General features: G+C 42.5%; 3 protein-coding genes across 3 annotated transcripts; 2 read left to right on the top strand and 1 right to left on the bottom strand.

Moving 5' to 3' along the window:
• Nucleotides 1–699: 699 nt before the first annotated feature.
• Nucleotides 700–5,286, bottom strand: LOC116262702 (pectinesterase-like). The gene is made up of 3 exons (XM_031642184.2): nt 5,276–5,286; nt 2,539–3,629; nt 700–1,616 (listed from the first exon to the last, which is right to left on the bottom strand). The coding sequence occupies exons 1-3, from the start codon at nt 5,284–5,286 to the stop codon at nt 928–930; spliced, it is 1,791 nt and encodes a 596-aa protein (XP_031498044.1). The 3' UTR covers nt 700–927.
• Nucleotides 5,287–12,328: 7,042 nt separating this feature from the next.
• LOC116262879 (pectinesterase-like) lies at nt 12,329–14,964 on the top strand. The gene is made up of 2 exons (XM_031642409.2): nt 12,329–13,349; nt 14,017–14,964. Exons 1-2 carry the CDS (start codon nt 12,368–12,370, stop codon nt 14,703–14,705), a joined length of 1,671 nt encoding a protein of 556 aa, XP_031498269.1. The 5' UTR covers nt 12,329–12,367; the 3' UTR covers nt 14,706–14,964.
• Nucleotides 14,965–18,073: 3,109 nt separating this feature from the next.
• LOC116262701 (pectinesterase-like) lies at nt 18,074–20,485 on the top strand. Its single transcript, XM_031642183.1, has 2 exons — nt 18,074–19,076; nt 19,797–20,485. Exons 1-2 carry the CDS (start codon nt 18,074–18,076, stop codon nt 20,483–20,485), a joined length of 1,692 nt encoding a protein of 563 aa, XP_031498043.1.

The following is a 20,485-nucleotide window of genomic DNA, read 5'->3' as shown; positions in this document are numbered from 1 at the left end:
AATGTATTTTTTAGATTGGGGTTCAGTTTGGCCCTACCCAGATGTGGGGAGTGGGGAGGAGACACGTAGGCCAGAGCGCCACCTTAATTATTTGAAAAAAAAATACATTAAAAAATTTAAAAAATTTTAGTTGTACAATGTATTTTTTAGATTGAGGTTAGTTTGGCCGAAGTTAGACTGTTTCCTGACTCCACCCTTGCTTCCAGGCAAATTGGTAGCAAAATCAGCTGGTTCAAGAGTACCACGAGCCACCTTTTGACTAGTTTTTAATTATTGAGTTTGTATGTTAATTGGCCTTGGTAATGGGCTTTTTCTGTATTGAATCGGTTCAAAGTCGGCAGATTCACTGAATCAACTAGTTCAATCAATTCGATTTCACAGACTGCCTTTGATAACAACGCTTTCAAGTCCTCTTGCTGTCCTTCGCTGGGAGCTAAGATTCTCGTGCAGAAAACATTCAACGATGGACGTCTAAAGGGCTTCATTATAATTTGTAACATATATATTCTGTTGTAGTGAAAGACGTGCTCGCAAGATATTTTTTTCCCTTTCAACTCCTTTAAAAAGAAAGGTACATGAAAACAAAAAGAACCTATTCATTTTTCTGATCTCTTTTGGCCTGATATTCCATTGCATATGTCATGTTCCCAACTCATTCTGCTTCTTGTCTTAGGACCATTAAATATTTAACATAGTAAATAAAAGAACGGTAAAATAAATTTGCAACCTAACCACATTACAACTGTGAACTTTAAGACTTTCTGATGCTATGCTACACGTGACCGCCGAGTTTCGAAGAGGCCTGTCGTATTTTGAATCTAAGCGAAGGACAAAAAAAAACATCAAGCACCAAGCTCCCTGTTTTGCCACAGGGCAAGGTAATAAGTTATAGCCATAATAGCCATCTAACTAATGAGTCCCATCTCCTCAAGCGAGGCCAGCAGAGAAAGGCACAGAAGTAGCAGGCAACCACACATCACCTTCCACGAAATTTGTCACCGTGAAGTTGGAGGCATCAGTTGAACTCATGACATGATATCCGGGCCATGTCACTCTGCTGCTGGTGTTAGATCCCGGCCCCGTGTTGCTGTACTCCCCGTAGTACAAGGTGCTCAGAAAATCATCACCGGACCACGGCGCCCAGCCAGATGGGTCAATCACGCTATCGATGACAGACTCCATGTAAACCGTTCTCGAATAGTTCTTCCACGGCCTACCCAAGAACGACTTGATCTGGCCATTGGCAGATAGATCTGCAGTTGCTGATATGGAGCAATTGATTATGGAGGTGCCTGTGTTCTGGTTGGGATCGGTTCTGCCCTGGGCCGTGAACATGTTCTGCTGGCCGGACATGGGCAGCCGGGCGTAGAGGTTGCAGTTTTGAAAGACAACAGCCGCGTTGCCGAAGATGAAATCTACGGTGCCGTAGATGTCGCATTCTCTGTAGAATTGACGGAGGGAATGTGTGTAGAGAGTGTCTTGGTAACCCTCGAAACTGCAGCGGTAGAACGTGGAGAGATCAGCACCGTTCCGGACAGCGACGGCCTGATGTTTGGCTGGGCCTGCCGTGTTCTGCACCGTAAAGTCCCATCCGATGAAATTTGGCCCTACCACGGCTTCACAAATAAGGAAGTACACATCAGACATTCAGAGTATGTCTTTTATTTTGGCTTGGTAAATGCTGCTGCAGATAAAAGCCATGCTTTTACGTATTAATATATCGAAAAGTTATTAGCAGGATAGAATGATAGGAGATTCATCTCGAAAGAAAATAATTGTTGATATCTTGTTAATTCCTATTTTACAGTGCAAAGAGTGGGTCCCCTCATTAGCCGACTGCTCGTGCTGTGTTCAATGAATTAACCGTCGCGGCAACAATGATCTAGACCTATGGCTTTTCGCCCCTTGTTTGATAAAGATGGCAAAGGAACTAGAAAACAAATGTATGCCTATCTACACCCCTACAGGACCGGGCCTCAATATTTGTCATACACGTGAGCAGAATTTTCTTAGAGAATCAGCTTTTTAACCAGATGACTAGACAGCGGGCCCGGCGTCGGGTTGACATCCAAGAACCAGGGACCCCATGTTTCATTATCAAGCGATTGCAAGCTAATTGAAGGACAGTCACACCATGTTCTAGTACAGGGGAGGCGTCTGAATACAAAAGAAAAACTTCACAGACCGATGATTTTTTCTAGATCTTGGTTGGGCCCCCTTGGTCGAACACAAGACGTCAAAAATCTTTGACACAGAAAAGATTCAGGGAATTGTTCCCAAGAAAGAGAAGGGCAAACTCGTTTCATCACATTGTAGTGGTCAAACGGTTCGGATATAGTCTGTGGGTATGGCCATAAATTTTGGTGTACTGGATCTGATCTGGATCTGACCGACAAAAACATTATACGCCGTTTGCATCCACAGGAATGGATTAATACGGCCGAGATGAGGTCGATGGTAAAAATGTCTTTCCTGCACTCGAACATCGAATAAAGATCAAGACGGAAGGAGGAGAAGAACGCGAAAGAGTTTAATTACCAAGAGTGGCGGAGTTGAACGTAGTGAAGCCATCTCCCACACTGCGATTGCCTGTGATTATAGTCTGGTTGATGCCATCCCCTACCATCATCAAGTTCTTCTTCTTCTTGTCCACGGACACATACTCCTGGTACACCCCAGCCTTTATGTAGATGACATGGTAACCCTTGCTCGGCAGAGTGCTATTTGGGGAGGCAGCAACCGCCTCGGAGATGGTACTGTAATTTCCACTGCCGTCCTGGGCAACGGTAACGATGGTTTGCACCAGCACACTACCAGTGTCAAGAGCCATCCTTCTCTTGAGCCCTAAGATGCCCGGGTTCACCCAGCTCGGCAAACCGCCATGGCCGACCTTCAAATCGGCGAGAAGCTTGCGAACCGCGGGCTTCCCGGCTCGCCTGTGCCGGTGTTTAGGCCCCCAGGAGTGGGTGAACATAGCTAGGGACACTCTGTAGAGCTGTGACCCATTAATAAGTGGTGCATAGATCGAGTTCCCGCTTTTGAGGAAGGAGGCCTGGCTGAGGCCATCGTAGCAAGTTTGCTGGTTCGTAACTATGGCACTCAGAAGGGTGTGGACGTCGTCACCTTGATTGTCCTGAAGGGTGGTGGAGTCGGTGGAGTTGAGGGTGCTCGTGGAGGTGACCAAGAAGTCGGTGGTGAGATCGGAGAGGAACAAGCAATCCCTGAGCGCGCTTAGCGCCTCCGCAGTAAGGCTGGACTTCTGTCTTATGGTTTGGTCAATGAGGGAAGAGAAGCTCGCTGACTGGTCCAGGGACTTCTTGACCAGGTACCGGCCATAGCCGTAGAGGTTGTAGCGCGTCTGAGGAGGTATGACGGACTTACAGAAGGCAGGGTCAGTGGTGACGCTGCAGGCGTTGGCTGGGGAGATTTGGCTGGTGCCGTTCTGTGCGAAGGCAATGGAGATGAGAGTGGTGAAGAGGAGGACGATGGTGGTGGTGCAGAGAGTAGTCATGTTCGAACTCTTGGAGAGTTCTTTCCAATCCTGTAACGGTGTGAGAGTGGAGGAAGGAGCAGCTGGGTTTATATAGACAGGTGTGGCAGACGGGGGGAGCCATTGATTTCTTATGTAACTGTGATGGCTTTGTTCTTATACGGAGTCGACTTGGGAAAAGACGCGTCCTCTCTCTCTCTCCCCCCCTCTCTTCCTCTCACATAGACGCACAGTGGGTCCGTGGTTCTGAGTGTTACTCCAAACTCGTCAAATAATTAATGGGCGTTTACATGGGAGAACGTTAAATTGATGACTCGCCTTGTTCCTCATATCCCCTTCACCTACTCTTTAAGTTGGCAGTGATTTTTAGGTTGATAATTAGATTGCTCATAGTGAACTACCCGTGAATCGATCTTCAATTCATAATTCTTCAACCAAGAAAAGAAAAAGACTATTCCTGTTTCCAAATGTTTACGACCGTCTGCTCCTTCCCGTTGATAAAAAATCGTAGATTCGGATACATCCTCAATTTGAATAGTACTTAATTAATTAAGTAGGCCATGACAAGTCCCCGGGAATGGTTTGGTTTGGTTCAAGGACTAGGAAGAACTTGAATTTATCTTCAATGACTAGGTAGATCCTTAGTTAAGTTTTGGGGGATGCTCAGTACTGGATCTGCTAGCTGTTGATTTTATTATCAGTAGATTGGGGGACGAATTAGTTTCTGCCACTTTTAGGACTAATTAGGAAGTACAGTTAATGTTCGATTATCGGTTCATTTACTCGCAACATGTGGGCCGCCTGCGTTCAGACTTCATGTCTTTTACGTAAGTTTGTTCTCTTCTTGCATGTAAGATTTTTCGGTGGTGCATCTATCGATCGTGACAGATCGATAGAATTTCAAGGACAAGTAAGGAGGGCAGGTATGGCGATCTATCTGCCATGTGCTCTTAACAATGCCAATATCGGATATCGGGTTTATTCTAAGCATTCTCGCGAAATTTTATCATTTTTGATAGTACTACTCACGACGGCGACCATTGATCTTCACTGATCATGACGGATACAGAGCATTTTAACAACGCGATTTCTTTAGTGACAGGAACTTCTCATGGGCCGGTCAGAGTGTGTGCAACATCAAGTCTTCTTAGTGCTATAGCAGAGAAAAAGGGGCGAGCCTTCTTCAGGTGACGGAATGTTTTGTCGTCCGGGGAATCAGTGCAAGGTTTTCATAACAATTCCGGTGCTTGTCCGTCGGCATAAAACAGTGCCAGGGCAAAAAACCTTTAAGCCTTCTTCAAAATTAAAGTCCTTAATAAACTCTTAACTAATAAAGGAAGCCTTGTGGGCGCCTAAGATTGGCTTGACTATAGAAGGAAGTGGGGAAGGAAAAATAGGAAAAGACGTGGGGAAATCATTGACTTTGACCAAGCCCAGTCAAAGAGATGAGGCTCCAGCTCGACCATCTGACTAACTCCGATCCGAAGAGTATACTGGAAATCGGCCGGACTTGGACGACTATGAAATTAAACCGAAATATCAAAGCCATATCCGGGCCTTTTATTTAAAACAGTATGCGTGCAACTTTTTTGTTTGGCCAAAGTTTCCAAGGCGACGCCTTTGAGCAATCGTTGTAGTTAGGTCAGGGCTTTTGGCCGCTTCACATGGTCAACGAAAATTGAGGAATTTTAGGCACAAATCGCAATCAAGGGAGAGAGATAAGAAGTGTTGAAAGCTTAGCCCCACCAGGCCTACTGATTTTTCTTACGTGATACAGAACCCAACCTCTCAGCCATTTTCAGGTAACGACCTTGTGTTGTGATCCTTTGGCTTTTCCAAATTCCAAGTTCTCGCAGGAGCGGAAGTAGAAGAGGATTTGTAATTTATTTCGGATTTGTAGTTTATTTCTTGTTTTCTTTTATTTGGGTCCAGATCTAAGAATCCGCTTTTAGTCTATATAAAGAACTTTAAGGCTTATTTGTAATCAAGTCTTTATTTTAATGAAACCCTATTTAATTTTGTCCCTTTGCATTCCCTTCAGTTGTTGCTTTCCCTTTATTTTTGTTCTTTGTTACGTTCCTTTGGATTTCCTTATAAATTTTGACATAGCGATTAGAGCGCAATCTCTAATCTCTACATCACACCTGCAAGGGTCAATGGCTGGACAATGGCCATTCTCTGTTTCAAATCCTGTTGGTGTTGTCCTCTTATGAAAGCCGACGCATGCTATGATCAAGGGGCACAGGGGAATGACCTTCCGGGGTTTTATGATGCAGGCGAGTGCCAAAGTCTCAAAGCCTGTGGTGGTTTCCCTCAAGTAAAATGAAAAAAATATATATATAGATATGACATCCTAACCAGAAAAAAGCGTTTGGACCTCTGATTTTGTTAATCTTCATAACTAGATCATGTTTTTACGTTAATTCTTTGTTTTTTCAATATAAACATCATCTCGCGCAGTTACTTTTATGAAGAAATGTTTCTGTTTGTATTTTTTTTATAATTTAAATTTACAAATCAACCCCAACTTTTGGAGCTTTGTCTTGTTTGGAAACCCTAGTGGCCAAACTCAAATTTCCATCAGAAATGGCTCATGACAACATATGATTTGTACTTGCTACAAGAAATGACATGAAGAATCATGATGAAAAATTGAAACATGCAAGATTATGGTGACGCTACCTTTGTGATTGGCAAGCTGGGTTTGGCAGATTCCCTACTTTGGACCATGGCAAGAGTCCTGGCATGCCTCGGTTACTAACTAAACTATTGACCTTGAGGATCCTCACTTGGCAGCTATCTATCCCAAGCATATAGGAAATGTGAATGCAGCTATATATTGGTTTATGTCAAAAAATTGAGCTGTGTCTAAGATTTTGAGCTTATATGTTAGATTGAGAAAATTTTTTCTTTGGTTCTACAGCGCTTTGAAACGCGGGGAAGTAAAATCACCTCAACGCTTCTAATTTTAGCACTCACTTGTCTCTTCTATTCCATCTTTGCTTTTGAAATCCAAAATAGTACTGTACTTCTTTTAGGCTGTACGTGCTTTATTTTCGAGAGCGGGGTTTTTCAAAGTGATGAAAGAAGAAGCATTTTTATGATTATATTGGCATAAAAACAAAGGCAGCACCGTAAGTATAAACAGTTACCAGGACTGGGGACATTTTAGACATTCCAAAAATTTGAAACCCTTTTTAGAATTACATACAAAATGGTTGTGCCTTACGCATGTGAGTGCTTAATTAAATGAATATTGTTTTCCAGGTACATGGAACAGTTTAACCATTCAACATACGACACGATTTTAACTACAAAATCATAAATTCTTGACAAGCTTTCACAAGGAAGTGAAAGTGTGGTATAATATAAGGCCATTTGGAAATGAAACAGCTAACAAATTTGAAGGCAAGCACCGCTTCTCTTTTGTCTAGTGCTACAAAGTCACAGCTGGGCAGCATAATAATTTTTCCCATTGAAAAAAGAGGTATGAGGATTTTGCTCGAGGGGGACTAATATGTGATTGCTACTATTTTTTAATGTCTACACCCTATCCGTATAATTTATACACTATATATATGAACATATCAGAGGACTCTGCTCTATTTTGATGGCCGGTTCTTTTTAGCGGTGGGAAAAAAAATCATCTTTTTAGGGGCGGAGTGAGGATTTTTTTAGCGACGGATCAAATGGTCCAACGAATTATATATATATATATATATATATGCCAAAATATTTCATGAGGTGAATGTTGTTAAGTATATCACTTCATGCAATGCAACAGATAATGCATTGTGAGTAGCTAAAGGATTTCTCCACCAAAACACAGGCGAAGAAATCCACAAATCTTATATAGTAGAGATTAAACAAAACTCAAAATGTTTAGGGATTTGAGAAAATAATGATGACTCTAACTATCCAGAATAACCCAACTTACTCATGAAGATTATTTGAACAATTGAATGGTTTAAAGAAAAAAAAAAAGAAGAATGAACACTTTTTGTCGTGTAATATTAATTCATATATTTTTCTTTTTCTTTTAACTTTATATATAGTTATTGTGAGGGGCATTGAAAATCATGTGCTCACATGCATATATTATGTATCATATGTACTCTATATAAAGAGAAGGGGCATGGAAAAACATGGGCTCACATGCATATATTATGTATGATATGTACAATGTACTCTATACAGAGAGAGGGGGCATGGAAAAGCATGAAGCGACGGAATAAGTCCGCAACATTTGCTTGTGGCAACTGAGTGATGACTGCATAACATTATTTTACGTTAAAATCCAATTTAGAGAGTCAAGAAGTAATGATACTTGCAGGTCTCCTCCACTTGTCTCTTTCCAAGTTACGACGCGTTAGATGGCGATTCCACGCTTCCTCATGGCGGCACTCGGATGAAGAGCAAAAATGTATGAAGCTGCGTCATGCAAGCCTCCTTCCTTGACCTATCCATGCACATACAATTTCATCGGCTGCTTCTTCCGTCGGTGTTGTGTATAGAAGCCCCGTCTTCGCAAGGGTGCTTAACCGACGGTCTTTACACCGACACCCGCCGCCACTGCCAGACCATCGACCATACGCACTCAAAATCTTTAATTATTTCCATTGCCCTTTAATTTGTTTTCACTGCCTCGTAACAGGCATTACGTCCCCACAGAAAATTTTAAAAAAGAAATTATGGATGTTCATATTTTCTGCAAGTTTTAAGAAATGCATAAAAAAAAATTTTAGAAGAGAAAGTTGACAATGTGCACCAAGCGAACCCATTTGGGTTTCCTGCTAGCCTTCAAAGTAGAAGGCAGTTTTTTTTTTTTTTAAATATATATGTGTTTTGATTTAATCACATTATGTACATAAGTTTCCAATTACTCTATGGTGCCAACTGTATGTCAACTATTAGATGAAGGGAAAGTAATTAACTTGATTCCATAACAAGTCAAGTATATTAAAACAGGGCAAAAAATATTTCAAATCCTTTTTTGTTCTAGAAAATACGTTGACAACATATTTTCAGTACTATTCGATCGGGTTGGAAGCTAGTTTTCAACTTATTTAATAATTCATACCATTTAGGGCTACAGTCAGACTAATAGTGAACTGCCCAATAAAATAGAGTAACTAACCATAAGGTACCACTGGCAATTAAAAATCTTGTCCACAACCAATACTTTGAGATTGAAAAGATAACTTTACATTTAATATGTTATTAATTAGTCAAAAAATGATCAGATAACTCATAAACAGCAAAACCAATAGGACCTTTTGATCCGCAGGCGCAACTTGTTACGGCTTGAGCTTGATATTAAATGTAAGCTTGTGCTGAAGATATTCAATTAATCAAATCTTATGACGCGTGATTTAAAATATGTAAGGAAGTGTGCGAGGAATTTTTTTGATGAAATTTTCGTTTGGATCTAATCCAATTTGCACTTGGAGTATCCTTATGCAACTTGTTTGCTGATTCCGAATTCGGGTTTTGACTGAACTGAATCGCATCCAAATTGCCTGATTGAGACAGGAAGGAGTTAGATACCAATCTTCTATGAGACTATGATCCCACAGATTCTGAAAAGACCAAAACTTGACTCCAGCACATCCACAGCTGAGATGCATTAACCACTAGCAGGTCCCGCTTGAAGCGTAAACCGTGTTGAATGCTCCGTCCGACTACCCAATTTCTTCTCCTCCACAACCACAAACAAATGCCAATTATTATTAAACCATCCTTATCAAATCAATTAGGCACTAACTCGGATAAACCTTTTACGTTAGAGTGTTCCGAATTTTAATGTGAGGGTTATTATATAATAATAATAATAATAATAATACTAATAATAATAATAATGATGAGTCAATGGTGACTTTGACTATCTAAGTTTGATGAGAACAGCAATTAATGATTAGGAGAAAATAAAAAATATTATGTTAAATGACAAAAGTATTTTTATATTTTTTTCATTGTATTTTTTTTAACCATCTATTATGTTGGACTAAACGATCCTGGTAACTTTAAAAAACAAGGATCATTATTCAATTTATATGTATATAAATATATTGTAATTTAATGAATCATGAACTTGCTTCAATCTTTAAATAAATTTATAAAATAATAACAAATTGTAGCCAATGCCAAATGAATCTTAACGGTTCACCTTTCCCAATGAAAAAAAAAAAGAAACTTATGAATAACTGCCCGACAGTTTGTATATTTGAAAAATAACCTTTCTAATATTTCAAAACAATTTATTGCCTACGAGTTTTATTTTCTGATAAGACGTCTGATCCAAGTTATTGTAGATAGGACGTGAGCTGTTGTGGATAGCATATTGTTATGAGGAATGTTGTGTTCACGACGAAAAAAATTTACTCACTCAAGCAGAAAAATATATATATTTTTGACTAGTGTCAGTTTATCTTTTTATTATAAACACTTTTTAATGATGAAAACCCATAATTGAATTTAGCCGTTGCTCACTTCCATTTTTTTGTAAGAGCTGACGTATCTCTTAATTTAAGCTTTCCAAGGCTGCATTTGTGTTAAGGAAATTTCATGTGAAGAAAACAAACTAGGAAAAGTTTTTTATAATAAAGGAAGTAATAAAAACCCATCATCCTTTGATCTAAACCTCATTTTTATTAATAAAAATTTCAAACTAAATCCAGCTCAAAAAAAAATGGAAGACGTGCTTCTCTCGATTTACAGAATTTGAAAGTGTTTTCAGTTTTATACAAAAAAAAAGCGGCATTCTGGCAGCTCTTAATAAATTTCTTACAGCTATTAGTGAAAAGAAACGGCCAATGAAAGTGAAAATAAGAAACCGGAGATCAATATTTAAAATTATGACTGCACTTTAAATGAAAATATATGCTTGGGAAAAATGTTCCCCAGTCAAAAGAGTCGCTTCACTGAACTTTTGACAATTGAAAATCGAAGATCGTCCTCAATACGTTCCAGACGATCGAGACTTTTAGTTCTCACGTCGGGCCGGTGAGTCGCATTCCGTGTCACACGGCAGCAAAACCACGGGCGCAGTGTAGACTTTCAAAACCCGGGTCGACCGCGTTGCGAGATTCAGCCAGAACCGGCGTATCGACTGATGCGATGCTTTCACAAACCGATACGTGATACCCAATATGGTAGGATAAATATTTCCATTTTTTTAAAAACATTTTTAAATATTCATTAACAGCATTTGAACAGAAAAAATAGAAAATTAACCAAGAAAGGCCGATTCTACCCGTGATATTGTTGCAATTCAAGGTTTCCGGTAGGATTTGGTAGTGGGTATTTGCAACATTAATTAGCACGCCGGCCGGTGCAAGTTTTGGTTGCCCACTATTCAATCCATGACCTACTTGACATGACGGCGAGCAGCCCATACCACTTGATTATAATAGTATAAAATTAACGTTTAAATGAGAAAACAGTGTTGGTGGCAAACCGTGTATTGTCATAAATGTGAGAATCGACACGAGTAGTTAAGTCCAAGATTTTGAAAGATTTTCTTTTATACAACTCAGTAATTTGATTTTTAGACTTTTGAAATGATAAATAGTTAATCATATTCCCATAGAGCGCTAAAATCAGTTTTATGCCAAGTTCTAATAAACTGCGTTTACATGTAAACCAATGGTGCCTGGATCGAGGTAATTGAACAAGCCAATTTCGAGCTGCATGCTTCATTTCACTAAGAAAGACATTTCGTTCGATGAAAAATAAGAGATCTTATCTTTAAAAACCTCAACCCGGAGCTTGAATCTATATTGCATTATCTTAAGACTGATCCAAAGTGACTTTAAGGCGTGCACCTTATGATACGAAATATAAACAAATGGATTATGTACTTATTAGTTCCGAAACCACTATGCATTTATTAGATGTAGACCAGCTGTCCTATTTATGTAAAAAAAGGGGTGAGTAGTACACTTTTCTTGCTTAGTGCACAGTGTGTTTATATATATATATATATATAAACTGTCATGACTATTGGACAAGTTTGAACGAAAAGATGGGGGCCAAGATTTCGAAATAAGCCTAAAAAATTGGTGGGTTGCAATTATATCGGTAGAAAGAGAAATTGAATCCGCGTTTTTCGAGGTTGACTTCAACCGAGCATAAGAATATACTTCATCTAACATCGTCGGCAGTCCCTCTTCATGATCAGTTTGATGTTAAAAGATTTCTTATTTCAGGTTTTGCAGGCCGGTCCTCTTCTTCCTTAGTCATTCTAAGCGCAACTTCCGTTTTGAGGGAATCCATGGATACCAAGAATGTTTTACCTTCATGAGAAGATTGAATCAGATGCAAATTACCTTTTCCTGAAAAATGGTATATTATGTGGCCAACAGGAGCTTGAGAAAAAGGAAAAGTATAAGACAATTCTAGAAAACATTATATAAGTAGAGGCCAAATAGATACTGTTATAGAATAGTAGACGAATTAGAATTTGCCTTTTGTCAAATCCATTTTTCTTTGCGAAACACTTGGACACATCCGACTTCTTCTTTCAGTGCATGATTTTGTGTGTGTGTGAATCAACAAACTTAGTTCTTGTGAAAAATCACTCGCGTATGTTTCCTTCAGGTATTCCTGCGTCCGGCATTTAGGTTCACCTTCAAAATCGTCCGTCAACAAACGCGTTGCTTGACCGATTTTACCATATCACATTGATCTACAACGTCAAAGATACTTGTCCTAATCACGAAACAATGAAGTGGCGTAGAAATGAGAAAAAAAATTTAGTGAACCCCCGCGTCCGCCCACCAGAGGAACGTATATATAAGCACACTTCCGCCTCCCCCATGAGTCTCATACTCACCAACGAAGCCAAGGAGTTGCAGAGAAATACTACTTTCTACAACCATGGCAACTCTTTGTACAACCAGTTTCTTCCCAGTGCTCCTCCTCCTGCTCGCCACCTGCATCCCCTCTGCCCTTTCACAGAATTCTACCGGCCAGCTCCCCCCAGCCAATGCCTGCAGCTTGACCACTAACCCTTCCTTCTGCAAATCCGTAATACCCCCTCAAACGCGCTCAAATCTCTATGGCTACGGCCGGTACCTGGTCAAGAAGTCGCTGGACCAGTCGGCGAGGCTCGCCGCCCTCATCGACCGAACCATAAGGTACAACACCACCCTCACCACACCCGCTCTGGGTGCGCTCCATGATTGTTTGCTTCTCTCCCAACTCACCACCGACTTCTTGGTGACCTCCCTTGGCACCCTGAACTCATCCGACTCCACCACCCTGCAAGACACCCAGGGCGACGACGTCCAAACCCTTCTGAGCGCCATCGTCACGAACCAGCAGACCTGCTACGATGGTCTCACCCAGGCTTCCTTCCTGACAAGCAAGAATTCCCTGCATGCCCCACTTGTGAACGGGACACAACTCTACAGCGTGTCCCTTGCCATGTTCACCCACTCATGGGCCCCAAAATTCAAGCACAGGAGGGCCCTCAAGCCCGGGCGCAAGCTTCTCGACGATTTGAAGGTCGGCCAAGGCGGTTTGCCGAGCTGGGTGAACCGGGGCGTTTTCGGGCTCAAGAGGAGGATGGCTCTTGACACTGGTAGTGTGCTGGTGAAAACCATTGTCACCGTTGCTCAGGATGGCAGTGGAAATTACAGTACCATCTCCGAGGCGGTTGCCGCCGCGCCAAATAATACTCTGCCGAGCAAGGGATACTATGTCATCTACGTAAAGGCTGGGGTGTACCAAGAGTATGTGTCCGTGGACAAGAAGAAGCAGAACTTGATGATGGTCGGGGATGGCATCAACCGGACTATCATCACCGGTAGTCGCAGCGTGGGAGATAACTTCACCACGTTCAACTCCGCAACTCTGGGTAACTAAGCTCTCTTCAACATTTTCCTTCATCATTCTTCCTCTTCTTCATCCTTCCATCTCCTTTATTGGAGCTGAACACAGGCCGGAAAGGGTGCGATGTCTTTTAAAAATCACACATTTAGGAAATGTGGCATTTCCTACACATGATTAATTACGATAAAATTAAGCAGTTCTTTTAAGTTCTATATAATATGGGGTTCGTGTGTTTGCGAGCGTGCTTGTATTTGTGTGCAAGCGTGTCACGGCAGCGTATGGCCGTCACTGAAAAGATGGACTAGCCAGCAGATGCCACTCCTGAATGTGAGACCATATGAGTTTCTTATCGGCCGCTAAATCTGTCAATAGGGCAAGTCGATACTTGAATGAAGTTGTATAAAAAATTTTCATACATCTTGATATAGAAGTTGTAAAGTAATAAAAAAATATAAAAGTAATATCCTAGACTTAATCTGTTATAAAACCTCTCCTAATATTTACTAAATCCAGGTTCTACTTGTGCTAAAGAACGATTGGCCATTTACTTGCGCATGGAATAGTAGGAAATCTTCACCGGTTACCGATTTACATGTCATGCATTATCCCAAATATTACCATTTTTTTCATGAACTATTTATTTTGCACGGCTTCGTGAGGCAACCTCGACTAAATTTTCCAACTTTGTGCAGCTGTGGTGGGACCAAATTTCATCGGACGGGACTTTACTGTGCGGAACACGGCTGGTCCAGCGAAACATCAGGCCGTCGCCGTCCGGAACGGTGCTGATCTGTCCACGTTCTACCGCTGCAGCTTCGAGGGTTACCAAGACACTCTTTATGCCCATTCCCTCCGTCAATTCTACCGAGAATGTGACATCTACGGCACCGTAGATTTCATTTTCGGCAACGCGGCGGTTGTTTTCCAGAACTGCAACCTCTACGCTCGGCTGCCCATGTCCGGCCAACAGAACATGTTCACGGCCCAGGGCAGAACCGATCCCAACCAGAACACGGGCACCTCCATAATCAATTGCACCATATCGGCTACTCCCGATCTGTCGGCCAATGGCCAGATCAAGTCGTTCTTGGGTAGGCCGTGGAAGAACTATTCGAGAACGGTTTACCTGGAATCCTTCATCGATAGCGTGATCGATCCATCTGGCTGGGCGCCATGGTCCGGAAATGATTTTCTGAGCACCTTGTACTACGGGGAATACAGCAACAGGGGCCCGGGATCTAACACCAGCAGCAGAGTGACATGGCCGGGATATCATATCATGAGTTCAACTGATGCCGCCAACTTCACGGTGACTAATTTCGTGCAAGGCGATGTGTGGTTGCCTGCCACATCTGTGCCTTTCTCTGCTGGTCTCGCTTGACCACACTAGATTTATTCACTTACATGATCAATAATTAAGCTCCCTCGAAGAGGATGGCCCTTCGTTTGGTTATTCTTCAGCAGCATATGATCAATAAGTTACGCGACTTGGTCGCCTTCTGTATTTAGTAGCTTCAAACTCAACCAATTCGAAATGGTGCGTCTAATTTGGCTGGTTGAGTTGTTTATTGACGGTGCAATTGAGATATTCATACCCATTTACTTTAAATAACAGTGATCTGCACACTTTTACAATTTCATTTGCGCGTATCATCGTCGGGAAGTTCTATATTTTACATCAACTCTCAGGCTGAAGAGTTCAGACTTGGAAATCGCATTTATGTGGCTATATTACCCATGAACAAGTGCAATTTAACAGTGGCAAAGATGTGATTGGTTGTAAAGGAAAAATTAGGCACGTTAAATGTATTATCCGGTAAGATTATTTTTCTACACAAGTTAGACGCGTTTTCTTAATTTAGTAAAGAAAAGGTTAGACAGGTTTTCTAAAACCAGAACTGTAAGCCAAACTCAGAGATGATCAATACTTTGGTCGTTCATCACCAGTCCCAACTCAATGGATCGGGATTGTGTGCGTCATCGGAGAAAGAAGCAGCTGGACGCAAACCGCGTTTTGTTGACTGGATTGCTTGACTCAGTGGATCAGATTCGACATGGCTTTCCAGTTTCCACGCTAGATTCACAGATTATCAAACCAACGATTGGGAATCACTCGAATCCAAACTGCAGATCTTAAGCACGTAGACCTCAAAGTCTAAGAATCTTTAGATGAGATCATAGTTAAATTGGGCTCAGTTTTCACATTATAAGTCCTCAGGATATTGGTATCAAGATATGATTACTCCTCATTTTCAACATACATGTGAATACGTGCATGTTGTTTACCTGACATCTGAACACATTGCGTCATGGTTCTTAAGCATTCAGATCTATGGGTTTAAGATCAGACCCTCAACCCTCAGATCTTCCGTAAGATTGTGAGCCGTGGATCTCAACGTATAAAAGAACAAAAAAATAGATTGTTAGCAATGCCTTAAGTAAAAATATTGAATATTTTAATATGGTTTCCAAAAGGATATTGAGTCAAAGTATGTCCTTCGACGAATTAAAAATACTATGGCGAATCCGAGATCTATAACATCAAATTCAGTAAAAGGAATGGCTTTTACCTGGGCCGCGGAAATCCTGGGAACAGCATCCTCCTTTCCATACCACGCACTCTCTCGCACACGGAGAAAACCCGGTAACGGCTGCAGAGGTAGGCGATGTGTGAGCAGCATGCAACAGCTATCCTTGTTTGAGCACATGAACAATAACAATTCAGGGGAAGGATGAAAACGATTTGATCCAAAAGTTGTCGTCCGAAATCTGTTTCCATGCCACATTTCGTGATCGATCTGTCCGCTTAAAGCCGGCACATACACAAATCCAGTCCCTTTCTTTTCATCCTCATCTCTGCACGAAATTAAAAAATTTCTCCACACGAAATGGAATCATCGGCCAACTAGCCTCGCAGGCTTCGGCTCTTATTTTTTGGGATCTGCAGACACTCTTGGTTTAGACCCTGCGCTTAAAGATGCTGCCTATATTATGCGCTTTGCCAATGAGAAAGATATACAAATAGATGGAGGTTACATAATCTTGGGAAGAATTTACTCTACAACACACAAAGCAACAAGGTAATGAAGTGCTCTGAATATCCCATCTCCTATATATAGATACGGATGGTGCACAGTTCCACCATTTTCCATTAGCTGGAACTCTTTTCATCTTCTTAATCATGAGTTTAAGGACATAGAAGTCATCGACCAAAAGCTTCACGCTGCACGTCTTGTTTTATTCAGGGTGGAGATCCATCTCCCACCGTTGATCAAGTGAGATGAGATCGAGAGACTAAGAAGATTTTTTTTTTTTTCATCATTGCTAGCAGGGTTGCAGGTTGACCCACCACCACGGGACAAATCGTATGAGAAAAGTCCTCCCAGCCGGTGGCCATAGTTTGGAAGAAAACCATTAAAGTGCATTGGATGGCCTTTGATTTGAAATTTTTAGAATTTGAGAGTCTTAGATTTAAGACCAGACCTTCTGATCTTAAATCCGACCATTTTTCAATGCAAAGAAGTAAAGTAGGATATAAAATATGGACACTAGGTTTAATAAAAGATCCTTAGTTTGATGAATTATGGATTTTACCATGGAGCTTTTACCATATTAGCAAAAACATGCCACATCAAATCCACATTAGAACCTTGGAGTTCAAATTCCAAATAATCAAAATCCCTTCTTAAGGAGTTTGGATTGACGTGCTGCTTGATTGGCGGGGCAAATATGTGCATACTTGTTTCTTGCCAAAACTTTGCATGAAAATTAAATTGGTGCCTAAATGCATGTTTTGACTTTACTAGTCAACCCTGATGCTTCACACTGTCACATCCAACGTTCTGGCTTGACATTCTGAGCAACACGACACTTAGCTTTTATGGGAAACAAGAGTTGGGCACAGAGAAAGTTGACTTAACGTATCCAGCCGACCCAATTAGTCTGATCACCCAGCCGAAACTCGAACCGTGCCAATCCTATGGTTATGACCTTACAGTCGACAAGGTGAACGACGGTTGATGAATCTCGTCTTTTGCGGACCAGGAGCTTAGCGCCACCAATGTAATAAATTCAAGCTTGTTGCCATTCTGTATACGGCGGGCTGAACTAAGTGCATCAATCGTCAACATAATTAATTACCCCACGAGTGAGCTTAGTCGTTTAACCAGCCGGCCGGCTTCAGCAAATACAATATGAATCCTCATAAACTTTTCCTACTTTCGGAAGCCAAGACAACTTTATGGAAACGCCTAGGGTAAACAGTAATAAAAGCAGCGGTTGATCAGTCGTCTTCATATCAGCATCGTTCAAACCTCCTCCTGAACGTGTATATGTTTGGACCTTCATTAGAACCTGCGAGTAATCTAAAACAACACGTAATACACTGAGCACTAACCTTAGTGCTGGTATACCAAACATTTCTCCATCTGTACACAATGCATGAGGAATAATACATGACATGGGTTTTTTATTTGACGAGCCTATTTCGCCAGGTTTGAAGAAAATGGTGCTACATGACACGTTGTAACTATCATATATGGTCGACTGGCTCATATATGGCCAAACCTTGGGTGTCTCATTGAAGTCAAATTATGTTTTACACGAGAGAGAATGAATGAAGTTTCCATCTATATAAAGCCCATATCCTCCTCACACGTCTCTCACACTCATCAACAAAGCCAAAGAGCTCTAAAGCCTGGCTAGGGAACTCTTTTAGATAAGTAGCCTTTTACTAAGAGAGATCCAAATATGGCTAGTGCTAGCACCACCAGCTTCTTCCTTCTCCTCGCCACCACCATAGTACTCCACTTCGCCTCCCTCATCCCTGCTTCCCTCTCACAGAGTCCCACCGGCCAAGTCGCCCCATCCCACGCCTGCAGCGTCACCACTGACCCTTCTTTCTGCAAATCAGTCATACCAGCTCACGCGCGCTCCGATCTCTTCGGCTACGGCCGGTACCTGGTCAACAAGTCGTTGGAGGAGTCGGCGAGGATCTCCGCCCTCGTCGACCAAACCATCAGGGGGGAAACTTCCCTCAGCGCACCCGCTCTGGGCGCACTCAAGGATTGCCTGTTCCTCTCCGAGCTCACCACCGACTTCTTGGTCACTTCCCTGAGTACCCTCAACTCCACCGACCCCACCACCCTTCAGGACGATCAGGGCGTGGACGTCCAGACCTGGCTCAGTGCCATCATCACGAACCAGCAGACCTGTTACGATGGGCTCACACAGGCCTCCTTCCTCAGGAGCGACAACTCCCTCCATGCCCCTCTTGTGAACGGGACGCAGCTCTACAGTGTGTCCTTGGCCATGTTCACCCACTCCTGGGTGCCAAAGACCGACGGCACGACTGATCAGCTTTCCGAGAACAACCGCAAGCTTCTGGATGGTTCGAAGGCCGGCCCTGCCGGTTTCCCGAGCCGGTCGAAGTTACCGGATGTCTTTGGACGTAAAAGAAGGATGGCGCTCGACACCGGCGACGTCCATGTGAAGTCCATGGTGACCGTTGCTCAGGACGGGAGTGGGAACTACGGAACCATCGGGGAGGCCATAGCAGCGGCGCCAAACAACACGCACCCTGAAAAGGGATACCATGTGATCTACGTGAAGTCTGGGGTTTACCAGGAGTATGTGTTTGTGGATAAGAAGAAGAAGAATCTGATGATGGTTGGGGATGGCATCAACAAGACCATCGTCACCGGCAGCAACAGCGTCGGAGATGGTTTCACTACCTACAAATCTGCAACCTTTGGTAATTAAGTAAACTCTCTAATATCACATTTTCTTTATCTTCTTCCTCACGCGCTGTGTGCTATTTCTTGCAACCTTGGTCCCCAATTTCGACGTTTGTTTTCAAAGTGTTCACCCTTTCCTACTGTCAGAGTTTTAAGAGCGCAAGAAAAAAAATGGTTGTAAACTAGCCATTAACGCTTGAAAATATCCCATTATGAAATTTTCATATAAATCTCGCCCAGATGCACTCCGAGTAACATACAAATAAGAAATAGCCTCCCTTCTGCCAGCCGTACCAGTAAAATTATACTTCTTTTTTGCTTTAAAACTCTGGCATATATATATTTCAGATATGCATGTGGTAATGATGTCTCTTACTGACCTTATATATTAAAACGTATAAACACTATTGATTAATTAATTAGTATACTAAGCCCACATAGTAATGATGAGAGTAGGGGCTTTTTCGATCAATCCGGCAACCATGCGTAATTAGTGGGTTGACCACCAACACAAGCCTGGTAGAGGCATGCCTAACCGCGTAGTGAAACATCTAACCCAGATGTACATGTGGGCGGTGTAAGGTAGACGACGGTTCAGAGCAATTGTCTTCTAGTCCTTTGCCGTCTCTATGACGGTGTGTGTAACTGTTGTTGGATCAGTCTCACAGCCCTTCTCCAAATTATACGGATTGGCCGCTACATAATGTGGAAATATCTGATTTTTCAAATTTGTGCAGCCGTGGTGGGACCGAATTTCATAGGACGGGACTTCACAGTGCAGAACACGGCTGGCCCAGCCAAACATCAGGCCGTGGCCGTTCGGAACGGTGCCGATCTCTCTACGTTCTACCGCTGCAGCTTCGAGGGCTACCAAGACACTCTCTACGCCCATTCCCTTCGTCAGTTCTACAGAGAATGCGACATTTACGGCACCGTCGACTTCATCTTCGGCAATGCAGCGGCCGTCTTCCAGAACTGCAACCTCTATGCCCGGCTGCCCATGTCCGGCCAGCAGAACATGTTCACGGCTCAGGGCAGAACCGATCCCAACCAGAACACCGGGACCTCCATAATCAATTGCACCATTTTAGCCACCCCAGAGCTCTCCGCCAGCGGCCAGACAAAATCGTTTCTGGGGAGGCCGTGGAAGAGTTACTCGAGGACTGTTTACATGGAGTCCTTCATTGGAAGCCTGATCGATCCCTCCGGCTGGGCGCCGTGGTCGGGTGATTTTGCTTTGAGCACCCTGTACTATGGGGAGTATAACAACGCCGGGTCTGGGGCAGACACTAGCCGCAGAGTGACATGGCCTGGATACCACGTCATGGGTTCGAGCGATGCCACCAACTTCACCTTGGCTAACTTTCTGCAAGGCGATGTGTGGCTGCCCGGCACTTCTGTGCCCTTCACTGCTGGGCTCGCCTGA

This window comes from Nymphaea colorata, chromosome 10 (genome assembly GCF_008831285.2).
Source record: "Nymphaea colorata isolate Beijing-Zhang1983 chromosome 10, ASM883128v2, whole genome shotgun sequence".
NCBI lineage: Eukaryota > Viridiplantae > Streptophyta > Magnoliopsida > Nymphaeales > Nymphaeaceae > Nymphaea > Nymphaea colorata.
This window is presented reverse-complemented; position numbering and strand designations above follow the sequence as displayed.